This window comes from Aureococcus anophagefferens, assembly GCF_000186865.1.
Source record: "Aureococcus anophagefferens unplaced genomic scaffold AURANscaffold_35, whole genome shotgun sequence".
NCBI classification, from domain to species: domain Eukaryota; class Pelagophyceae; order Pelagomonadales; family Pelagomonadaceae; genus Aureococcus; species Aureococcus anophagefferens.
The window spans coordinates 21,422-33,433 of NW_008705593.1; the positions used below are offsets into that span (position 1 = coordinate 21,422).

The 12,012-nt window shown below is 73.0% G+C and overlaps 1 protein-coding gene across 1 annotated transcript; it reads right to left on the bottom strand.

The window, feature by feature from the left end:
* Window positions 1–10,210: 10,210 nt before the first annotated feature.
* ARS12 (putative arylsulfatase) lies at window positions 10,211–11,929 on the bottom strand (the record flags this gene model as incomplete). Its single annotated transcript, XM_009042719.1, has 1 exon — window positions 10,211–11,929. One exon carries the CDS (start codon window positions 11,927–11,929, stop codon window positions 10,211–10,213), a length of 1,719 nt encoding a protein of 572 aa, XP_009040967.1.
* Between the last annotated feature and the right edge of the window lie 83 nt (window positions 11,930–12,012).

Sequence of the window (12,012 nt, forward strand, 5' to 3'; positions counted from 1 at the left end):
CCCGCGCCCGCGCCCGCGCCGCCGGGCGACCCGGACGACCTGTCCCTCGAGCTCAGCTTCGCGTCGGACCCGACGCCGCGGACGTCGGGCCACCTCTTCTCGCCCGGCGCCGGTGGCGCCGCGCCCGCGCCGGACGCGTCCCTCGACGACGGGAGCGTCTTCACGCTCGACACGGGGAGCCTCGTCGAGTAGGGCGGGGGGGGGGGGGGCTACTTAACGCTCCCCAGCGACGAGCCGGAGTGGGACCTCTGGGGGAGCAGGGGGAACGACGCGGGCGACCCCGCGGCGACGGCCTGGTGGACGAGGCGCGGCGACGACGCGACGGCCTCCTCGACGTCGACGCTCCGCTGCGACTTGAGGCCCTCGATGCGCGCGCTCGACAGCGTCTCGTGCGTGTCGAGCGTGTCCTGGACGATGCCCCGGATGCGCTCGCTCGCGTGGCGCAGCAGGCGGTCCCGCCGGCCGGGCGTCGCCGCGTCCGCCGGCGGCGGCTCGGGCGTCGGGCACCGCGGCGGGGGCCGCTCGTCGGCGCGCGTCGACAGGGCGGCCTTGTAGGAGTCGAGGCCCGTCACGACGCTCTTGCCGCGCGCCGCGCCCGGCGAGCTGAAGGGCGACGGGATGCCGTTCCTCGGGGACGTGAACTCGAGCTCGTCTCCGAGCTCGCTCTGGATGCACCAGATGTCCTGCTCGCCGCGCGCCGAGATCTGCTGCACGACCCGCCGCGGGAGGATCGACGGGTCGTCGCTCCGGTTCTCCGCCGCCGCCGCGTCCATGAGGGCGGCCTCGCTCGCCGCGTCGACGGCGCCGGCGGCGTCGGGCGCGGCGTCGCCGTCGTCGGCCTTGTGGCGGCGCAGCAACCGGAGCGTCGGCCGCGACCGGCTCACCGCGTGGGCCGTGGCCGCGTAGTCATCCTCCCCCGGCTCGTCCTCGACGACGACCCCTTCGTCCGTGCAGATCCCAAACGCGATGCACGCCATAATTTCCCCACTTGCGCAAAGGGCAGCCCCAATGTGCGCTTCAACACAGATCAACACGCAGCGTAACGCAATGGAGAGCGTCGAGCCCGCAAAGCCCGTCGTCTTAAGGCGTGCTGGTGGCCGCGTGCACGTGCAGCTCTCCATGAAACCGCGGAGACAACACGCGGCACTCGCCTGCGACGGCGTGCTCGAGGCGGAGGACGCGGAGGTCGCCCTCGAGCAGCAGCGCCGCGAGGCCTGGCTGCGGAAGAGCGCGAACTACGCCGCGCGACGGCGGCGGGAGCGGCGCCTCGAGGCCCGGGCCCAGGTCCTCGAGACGCGCGCCGCGAGGAAGACGGGGCGCTTCGCGAGCGCGGCCGCGGCGCCCGCGGCGGATCCGCCCGCGCCGAGGCACTTCCGCGTGAACTCGGCCTGCCCCGACGCGTGGGCGACCTTCGTCCACGTCTGGCCGCCGACGGACGACGGCGCGTGGTGGGACCGGGGCTACGAGCGGGGCCTCTGGGGCAGCGAGACGCGCGCGGAGACGCGGCGGCCGCGCGGCGCGCCCGTGCCCGAGAACGTGCTGTACTAAGCCCGCCTACTCCGCGAGCATGTGGACCTCGACGGTGGCGACGGCGCCCATCTGGATCGTCGTGTCGAAGGACGCGACGACCGTGTCGCCCGGGTGGACCTTGGTCAGGCCGCAGGTCGCGCCCGACATGACGAGGTCGCCCTTGCGGAGGTGGTCGCCGCGCGCGAGGAGGTGGTTCGCGAGCCAGGCCAGCGCGCCCAGGGGCCCGTCGGGGGGCATCACGGCGTTCCCGGCCTTGCCCGCGGCGCAGGGCTTGCCGCCGTTGACGCTCAGGGCCACGGGGATCGTGTTGAGCAGGTCGCAGCACAGGAAGACGGGCGGCCCGAGCACGCACGCGTGGTTCAGGCCGAGGTCCGCGGCGACGACGTAGGGCGGCGGCCAGGGCGCCTCCGGGTCGCCGATCCGCGCGAAGGTCGCGCCGCGGACGCGGCTCGCGACGACCTCGACGGCCGGGTAGATGGACTGGACCGCCATCGCGGCCCACTCGGGCGCGATGTCGGACCCGTCCCTCCGCGCGACGAGGTCGCAGCCCAGGCGGAAGCACCACTCGGCCTCGACGCCGCACTCCTTGTCCGGGCCCGCGTCGAGGAAGACGGCCGCCGGGTGGGGCAGGCGGCACCTGCCCTTCTTGGCCAGCACGACGGCGGACTTGAGCACGGGCGCGACGAGCGGCGCGAGGCCCGCGCGGACGTAGACGTCCGACGGGCTCGCGGTCGCGTTGCCGATCTTCCAGCCGGCGCAGGGCGCGTACTTCCGGATGCAGTCCTGGACCATGTAGGCCCGGTCCAGCGTCGCGACGTCGAGCGCGGCGACGTCGTCCTCCGCGATCTCGACCTTGTCGGTGATCGCCGCCAGGAGCTCCTCCGCGGCGTCGTTGGCCCCGTCGGTCCAGGGGTCGCGGTCCTCGACCTTGCGCTCGACGACGCCCGCGACGTCGGGCGGCTCCGCGCCGACGGGCGACGCCGCGCCCGCGGCGGACCGGAGGCTCGACGCGAGCTCGTCCTCGGCGGGCCTCGGCGGCGGCGGCGTCGCGAGGGCCATGACGGCGGCGCGCGTCGCCTCCTGGTAGCTCGGCGTCTGGATGACGATGGTCTCCGGCGTCGGGTCCATGCTCACGACGGGCGGCGGCACGATGGGCACCGGGTGGTCCGGCGTCGGCGGCGCCGGCGGATGGGCGACGACGACGGGCGCCGTGCGCGGCCGCCCGCCGGCCGGGTTCGGCGCCGGCGTCGGCGGCGGCGGCGGCAGCGACGCTTCCAGCGCCGCGTCCGTCTCCTCCTCCTCGGAGCTGCTGCTCGTCGCGTCCTCGGAGCCCCTCATGGCGAGAGGCATCTCTCGTCGGGGGCAGCGTTCAAGAGAGGTTCAAGCAGCCGACGGGGCAGCCACCTTTTGTGCGCGATGAGGGCAGCCTTTGTGATGCTGCTCGCGCATGCCGCAATCGCGCTCGACGACCCGTCCTGGGACGTGCACACGCCGACGAACGCGACGTGCCTCGGCGGCTGCGCCTGCCCGGCGCGGCTCGCGGCCTGCGTCCCCACGGCGCCGTCCAAGGACATGAAGGTCTTCGCGTCGAGCCTCGCGTCCCTCGCGGAGCACGCCGTCGACATCGAGTCGATCCACGTCGTGTCGCGCAAGTCGCCGGAGGTCGACCGGGTTATCGCCGCCGTGAACGCGCGGCGCCACCGGGGCCGGCCGGAGAACTTCGTCAAGTGGTTCGACGAGGACGGCGGCCACTTCCCCTTCGACTACGCGTCCATCAAGCGCCACCTCGAGACGCGCTCGGGCGCGCACCACGCCGGGAGCTACCAGTACGCCGTGGGCTGGTACCTCCAGCAGCTGCTGAAGCTCTACTGCGGCCGGGGCATCGCGCGCGCCGACGCCGGCGGCGGGCCGGGCAACTGGACCGCGGAGGACGTCGCGCGCGCGCCCGACCGCGACACGCTGATCGTCGACAGCGACGTCGTGCTCCTGCGGGACGTCGCCTTCGTCCACGGCACGGCGAACAGCGCCGGGCGCTGCGACGCGACGTACGCGTACGCGTTCTCGCGGGAGTCGCACGGCCTCTACTACGACACGAACAAAAAGCTCCTGGGCGACGACGACGGCAAACCCCTGCCCGACGCCGCCGGCCGCGACATCTCGGGGGTCGTCCACCACATGGCCATGCGCGCCGACGTCCTCGCGGCGCTCGACGCGCGCGTCTCGGCGCTGCACGGCGCGCCCCTGTACGACGCGCTGCTCCGGCCGGCCGTCGGCGTCGTCGCCGAGGCGCACCGCAACGCCTTCTCCGAGTACCAGTTCTACTTCCACTACGCCCGGCGCGCCTTCCCGGCGAGCGTCGCCGTCCGCCAGCTCTACTGGGCCAACGGGCCGGGCCCGAAGACGATCGTCGAGTGCGAGGCCGCGGACGGCTGGCCCGCGGGCGCGCAGCGCGGCGCGCGCGACGACGCCGACATCCGCGCGATCGACTTCAAGGCGGGCTACGACTACGTCGCCTACCACTCCTACGCGAAGCGCCGGCCCTGCGTCTACGGGCCCGCGGACGACCGCCGCGACGGCGGCGCGTGCTTCGGCGGCGGCTGCACGTACTCCTGCTTCAAGCGCCGCGACGACGCGCGCTACAAGGCCCGGGACCGGAGCTTGGTGGCGCCGCGGCTCTGCGCGGCGGCGTGATTAAGCCTCGAGGCGACCCTAGCTTGCGCGCGGCGCGGCAGCTCCGTGTCGTCGCGAGCGCCTGCGGGGCTACGACTACTACGGATGACTTCCACGCGTCGGCTTGATCTTGCTTAGTCGTCTGGGCCCTAGACATTGTAGGTCGACGCGCGGCCGGACCCGAGCTTCGCGGCCTCGGCGGCCTTCTCGCGCTCCGCGGCCTCCTTGAGCGCCTGCGCGAGCCTGCGGGGCGCGGGAACGTCGCGCGGGGCGCGCGGGGCGCCGCGGGGCGCGCGCGGACGAGGGGAGCGATCAGGTACTTGGATTGTTGATCACATGGCTTGTGTGAGGGGTCTTAATCCTCGATTCGGTAACACGGACCAAGTGGAACATCATCTCGCGACGGGCGAACACCGAAAAAAGAGGACGCGGCGGAACGCGCGCGTCGGAGCCGTCGGAGTCGAGGGTGAGCGTGAGGTGCTCGTATATGTTCTGCTTGCAGGGGAAGAGCTTCGCGGCGGCGTCGAAGGCGGACCGCGCGAGGCACTTGCCGGACTTGACGCAGTCGCCGCCGCGGCAGAGGCGGCCCTTGGTGACGCCCCAGCCGCGCGCGCCCTTGGCGTCGCAGGAGCCCAGGGCCACGTGGTCGCCGACCTCGACGAGGCACGACTCGGACGCGTTGTAGAACTTGTAGAGCGACGTCTCGGGCCGGCCGCGCGAGAAGCGGACGCCGACGCCCCACCGGAGCGTCCGGTCCTCGTCGGAGCACGCGCGGAAGCGGACGCCGTCGTAGCACATGGCGCCGTCGGCGGACTGGAAGAGGAAGCCGCTGTTGGCGACGTTGGACGCCGTGAGCTCGAGGGGCGTGTGGCCGCGCGCGTCGCACCGGAGCACGGAGACGGTGTTCGCGAGCGCGCCCTTGGGCGTGCGCTCGCGGCCCGCGGAGCCGCCCTCGCTCAGGGCCCGCTGGAGGCGCGCGGCCTTGGACCAGATGGACGAGTCGCGGACGACGCAGTCCTTCTGGCCGTTCGTCGTCAGCGCGACGTGCGCGACGGCGTCCTCGTTCGTCGTCGCCGCGAAGCGCCGCGCGTTGCTCTGGAGCATCTCCCACTGCTGGGCCTTGGACACGGAGGAGCAGTCGCCGCCGCCGAGGATCGTCCGGCCGAAGGCCCGCTTCGTCGCGAGGCAGCTCCGCGACGGCACGGGCTCGAGGACCATCGCCAGGCTCCGCCGCGACTTCGCGCCGCGGAAGAGGCGGTCCCAGAACCCCACGGGCCGGCTCAGGTACATGAAGAGCGCGTCGTCGTCGCAGGCGCCGAAGGTGCCCAGCTCCGTCAGGCACGTCTGGTCCGTCGGGTCGATGACCTACGGTGGTTGCGGGTCGGCGAGCGCGGGGGGGGGATCGCGGGGCGGCGCGCGCCTACTTACCCAGTAGGCCTCGGCGTTCCGGATCATGCCGTCGGCCGCGACGCGGCTCAGCACGGCGCTGGCCAGCGGCGACGGCCCAGGCGCGCGTCATCGCGTCTTCTGGCGGCGAGCGCCCTCGCACTGCACCTCAATTGGCACCGGCGATCCTGAGCGCCGTTCACCATGGGTTCTTGACCTCGTGGTTGATGTGTGATTGAGTGATGGAGCTACGCGGCATCCCGTGCTAGTGGGCCGAAACGGCAGCTTGCCAGCGCGGTCGCAGCCCCGTGAGCCGCGATGGCCTCGCCCGCGCGGAGCCGCAGCCCCTTTCTCTGCGCCTTTGGCTTCCTCGCCGCCGCCGCCGTCCTCAGCACGCAGCCCCGGCGACGCGCGGCCTGGAGCCGGCTCTGGACCGACCCCGGCGCCACGATCGACGCGAACCTGACGCGGGCGTGGAACGCGAGCAAGTCGGACTGGTGGACCTACAAGGTGACGCACGCCGTGCCGCCCGGGGCCTACCTCACCGTCGTGCCCTTCGTCAAGGACGCGATCGCGCCCATCGAGGTCACGTGCCTCGGCTGCGCGGGCGTCAAGTCCTACGCGGAGCTCGGCGACGGCGTCGGCCTCCACTGGGTCGAGGCGCCCGCGCTCACGACGGGCGACGTCACGCTCGTCGAGTGGGTGACCTTCTTCGAGAGGGTCGTCAACGCGACGATCGCGGGCGAGGCGTGGAACGCGTTCATGCACAACCGCGTCTCCTTGTACACGTCCCCTGAGAACTTCGTGCGCCACGTGCGCGCGATCCGCGCCCGGGGCGTGCCCCTGCTCAAGCGGCGGTCGCTCGGCTACGAGGGCTACGGGCGGACGGACGTCGCGGTCGCCCACGCCCAATTCGCCATCGCGGGCCGCATCTACGAGATCGCCGCGCCGATGCGCAGCGCCGGCATGGAGGCGCTCGCGGGCGACTGGGCGCTGTGGGGCGACGACGAGTGCGAGGCGGCGCAACGATTGGCGTACGACGACGTCGAAAAGCTCGACGAATACTACGAGGTGAAAACCGCGAAGACGGCGCGGACGGCGAGCGAGGTCTCGGACTGGATCTCGAGCCACGGCTTCGCGCCGCCGATCATCCTCGACGTCCAGGTCGCGTCCGCGGCCGCCGAGGCGACGGCGCGGAACTGGGCCCGGGTGGCCGCGCCGATGCAGCCGACCGTGGCGGTCCTCGGCGGCGACGCCTGCGCCGTCGCGCGCGTGTCCCACCAGGGCGCCGCGGACGCCTACGGGTCCCTGCAGACGCGCGGCGCCGGCGCGGCTGTTTCTCTCTTCGTCCGCGCGTCTCGCGACACCGCTCCTTTAGGCCCGTCACCTACGTCGAGAACCGCGCGGCCCGGGGCCTGGCCGGCGCGAGCGACTTCGAGTACACCGTCGCCGACTACGGCGCCTACGTCGAGAAGGTCCACGCGCACACGGGCTCGTCGAACGAGTGGAAGTGGGGGGGCAACTGGGACCACTTCATGGACGACCACGTCGGGTTCCAGTACCGCGGCTCGTCGGACTGCAGCAACGACACGGTCTCGCTCCTCGAGTACTTCGACGCGCGGCTCCGCGCGGACGGCGTCGCCGTGGGCCAACGGACGGACGCGACGGAACCGCACGCTGTGCATTACTACAGCGGCAAATGGGGCGCCATGACCTGGGAGTTCAACGTCATCGGCTGCGACGCCGGCTCGCTCGACAACGACGCCCAGATCTGCGCGTGCAACCGGGAGAACAACGGCAACATCTGGGCCCTGGAGATGGGCACGGCCTGCGAGTCGACGTGCTAAGCCCCACTATGTAACGCGCGTCACGACCGTGAGGCCGTCGCGGAGCGGGAGGAGGAGCTGGTCCACGCGCGCGTCCTTGCGGAGCTTGACGTTGAACTCGTGGAGCGCCTGCTGGATGGCCCGGTCGCGCTTCGCGGCCTTGAGCGCCCGCTTCGCGTCGCGCTCCGGGTCGTCGCGCCCGTCGCGCGCCGCGTCGTCGCGCGCGCACTCGAGGACCGCGGCCTCCTCGGCGGGCGTCATGCCCGTCGCGCCGTCGACGACCTTGCCCTTCCAGAGCGTGTTGTCGAAGACCGCGGCCCCGCCGGGCTTGAGCAGGCCCCGGTCGAGGATGGCGTCGAAGATCTTCGCGTAGCCCTTCTTGTCGCAGTCCACGTAGATGAGGTCGTGCGGCCCGTCGTCGACCGCGCGGTCCGACGCCAAATAGTCCGCGCGGTCCGCGTCGACCTGGACGACGGCCGCCCAGGCCTCCTCCCTCGCCGCCCGCGCGAAGTGGGACGCCGCGACGGCGGCGGCGCGCGGGTCCCGGTCCACCGTGACGACCTTGGTCTTCGTCGCCGACGCGAGCCAGAGCGTGCCGTAGCCGCAGAACGTGCCGAGCTCGAGCGCCGACTCGCAGCGCATGAGCCGGCAGAGCGTCGCCAGCAGCAACCCCTGGGCGTGGCCGCTGCACATGTGCGCCGCGGCCGGGTAGCGCGCGAGCGCGTCGAGGCCTGGGCAGGACAAGGGTGATTCAACGTCGCTTCAACATGAGTGTTCCGCGCGCGCGCGTCACGAAAAAAGCACCCACGCGTCGAGACCGTTCCGAGAGATGATCGCTCGTCCAAAAATCAGCCGAAACGAGTGGAAAACGGCCGAGATACGAGCCTTTGAAGTTGGGAATTTCGCTCTCTTGTCCTGCCCTGGTCGAGGCGGCACGCCTCGACGACGGCCGGCTCGCGGCTCGAGTGCGCCGCGGCGTAGGCGTCGACGGCGTCGTCGCGCGCGGGCCGCCGCGCGGCGTGGAGCGCCTCGGCGGCGCGCGGGTCCAGGGGCGCCGCCGCGAGGTCGGGCGCCTCCGCCGTGACCGCCTCGCCGACGCGGTCGTTGAAGACGTAGTTGACGCCGCGGAACCGCGACGTTTCCTCCAGCGACGCGGCGTTCTCCTTCAGGTGCCGCGTGTAGTTGACGACGCCGCCCTCGAGGCGCTTGACGTGCTCGAAGCCCAGGGCCTGCTTCACGTAGCTCCCGGCCTTGACGCAGCGGATGCCGCCCGTGCAGAACATGTAGACGGGCTCGTCCTTGGGCTTGCCCGCGAGCGCGCCGTCGAGCGCCGCGTACGTGTCCTTGAAGGTCTCCGTGCCCAGCGCCGTCGCGCCCGCGAAGGTGCCGACGGCGCTCTCGTAGTGGTTCCGCACGTCGAGGACCACGGGCGCGCCGCCGCCGCCGCCGCCGCCGGCGAAGTCGCCGCCGAGCGCCGCGTGCCACGCGTCCGGCGCGAGCTCGTCGCCGCAGTCGCGCAGGTCCAGGCCGTCGGCGCCGCCGTCGTCGGCGACGACCCGCTCCCGGCGCCGCACGTGCAGCGCCTTGAAGGGCGGCCGCGCGGCGAAGTCCGCGGGGGAGACGCGCTCGTCGTAGTTCAGCGGCGGCGCCGCCGCGCCGAGCTGCGCGAAGCGCCGCGCGTGGCCCGCGGCGAGCGCGTCGAGCGACGGCGCCGGCACGGCGAGCTGGGCGTTGACGCCCTCGGGCGCCGCGTAGGCGCGGCCGACGACGCCGAGGCCGCGCCACTCCGCGGCGAGCGACGCGACGACCGCGTCGACGGCGCCGTCGTCGAGCGGCGCCTCGAAGAAGTGGTACCAGGACACCATCTGGTAGCTCGCGCCCGCAAAGGACGGCGAAACCGCGTCCTCGGCGGCGCGCGGCGGCGCTGCCCGCGCCGACGACGGTCGCGCGCGCCGCGGCGCCGTCCTTCTCCTCGACGGCGACGGCGTAGTCCGCGAGCGCCAGGGGCGGGATCGTCGCCTCGATGGCCGCGCGCAGCGCGCGCTCGTCGTCGAGGCCGACGCCCTCCGGCAGGAAGACGCGCGCGCGCCGGTGCTTGCCCACGAGGCGCAGCGACGACCGCAGGCCCGCGTCGACGACGACTTTGACCGCGCGGCCCTTGGGGCTCGCGCCCTCGGCGACGTCGGCGACGGGCGCCTCGGCCGCGACGGGCGCGCGCTTCGCCTTCGCCGCGGCGGGCGCCTCCCCGACGCGAAGACCGAAGTCGTGGAAGGAGACGACGTCGGTCTCGTCGCATCTGGCGCGCCAGGCCGCGACGGACGGCGCGTCGTCGGTCTCGCGCGCGGCGGGCGCCGCGCCGACGACCGTCGCGCGCGCCGCGGCGCCGTCCTTCTCCTCGACGTCGACGGCGTAGTCCGCGAGCGCCAGGGGCGGGATCGCCGCCTCGACGGCCGCGCGCAGGGCGCCCTCGTCGTCGAGACCGACGCCCTCCGGCAGGAAGCAGCGCGCGCGCCGGTACTTGCCGTCGAGGCGCAGCGACGACCGCAGGCCCGCGTCGACGACGACGTTGATCGCGCGGCCCTTGGAGCTCGCCTCGCGCCGAAAGCCGATGCCGAAAATTTGCCGACGATGCCGCAAGCCGCAAGCCGAAGGCCGATGCGCCGCGGAGGAGCAGCGCACACATTGCCGCAGTCCTCATCTGCCCGCGCGCGCGACGTCGCGCGCTCTTCGCGCCCAAGCACCTCCACCTCAATCCGCGAAGAGCTCGCCTATGCACCATGAACTTCAACCCTGCGGGTTTATCCGTCAATCGGCGAAGGGCCCCAGAACCCGCCGTACTTGTTCGTCGCCACCTCGCAGGCTCGCGGGTCGACTTTGCCCCGTATCGGGGAGTAGACCTCGCTGGACTGCTGCAGCGCGTCCACGCGCGCGAGCAGCGCCCGGAACAGGGTCGCGTTCGTCGCCGCGAGGTTGCGCCGCTCCGTCGGGTCCCGGAGCACGTTGAAGAGGCACCCCCGCGCGGGCTCGCGCCCGCACGTCTTCGGATGGAGCAGCGGCACGAGGTGCGAGCTCGCGTTGGGCCAATTCGGGCCCGTCCGCACGTACTGCCCGACGGTGTAGAGCTTGTCGGGCGGCCCGAGGAGCAGCTTCCAGCCGCCCTCGACGAGGATGCCGCCCACGCGCGTCCGGCCGTCGGCGTTCGGGTAGACGGCCGTCGTGTCGCCGATGACGACCTCGCGCCGCGGGGGGGTGGCGTTCGCGCCCGTCACGTAGGGCCACTGGTCGACGGAGTCGAGCGGCGGGAGGCCCGCGGCGGCCGCCGCGGCGTCGTCGATGGAGTCCGCGCCCGCGATCCCGGCGTACGTCGCGTACCAGTCCCAGAGCGTGCTCAGCTGCGACAGAGCGGCGCCCCGCCGGGCTTCCGGGACGGCGCCGCCGGACACGAAGGCGTTCACGCGGATGCCGCCCTCGAAGTTGGAGAACTTGCCCCCCGTCAGCGGCCAGTTGTTGCCGCCGCACGCGCCCGCGCCCATGATCTCGCCGCCGTTGTCGGAGTGGAAGGTCACGACGGCGTTCGCGAGCATGCCGCGCCGCTCGAGCGCGTCGACGAGACGGCCCACCTCGTCGTCGGCGTAGCGGACCATGGCCGTCATGAAGCGGCGGGGCTCGTCCGGGATGCCGTCGAAGCGCGCGAGGTACGCGTCGGGCACCTGGAGGGGCATGTGCACGAGGTGCAACGCCCAGTAGAGGAAGAGCGGCGCGGTATCGTCGTGCTCCTCGACGGCGCGCACGGCGTGGTCGGCGAGCAGCTGCTCCTCGTAGACGCAGGGGGACGCGGCGGTGTGCGTCTGGTTGCCCTGGGTGCAGGACGGGCCGTTCCGCAGCCATGTCGCCGGCCCGTCGAACGTCGCGTTGTAGTGCCAGAGGTCCTGGACGGCCTCGCCGTCGCAGGTTTCTTCGGCGAACGTCCAGTAGTCGTTGGCGTGGTGCCAGTAGCCGGTCCAGGCGTCGAAGCCGCGGGCCCGCGGGTGGTGGTGCGCCGCCGTCGCCATGCCCACGTCCCACTTGCCGACGGCCTCGGTCCGGTACCCCCGGCGCCGGAGGACCTCGGCCAGGCCGGTCATCGCCGTGGGGATCCCCTGCCAGCCGCCCACGGGGTCCTCGGGGTTCGACACCTCGGGCACGACGTTCTGGACGTTGACGCTGATCGGGTTGCGGCCGGACAGCAGCGCGGACCGCGAGGGCGAGCAGTACTGGAACGCGTAGTGGCGCTCCAGCGTGACGCCCGCCCTGCGGAGCGCGTCCAAGCGCGGCGTGAGCGGGGTGTCGGGGGGGTCGGCGGTGCGCGGGTCGCGGTGCCAGTCCACGTAGCTCCAGCCCAAATCGTCGGCGACGATGTGGATGATGTGCGGCGGCGGGGCAGCGCCATGTCCACCGCGTGTGCCTTCGTCCGGCGCGCGCGCCGCCGTCGTCGTCCCGCACGCCACGCCCAACAGGCCTAGTAATCGCGGCAGCATCCCACGACACGAGGCGAGAATACAGAAAGGTTTGCTAGGTTGAATCATAAGTTGAAGTCTATAATGAAGAGCCGTGAGGGACA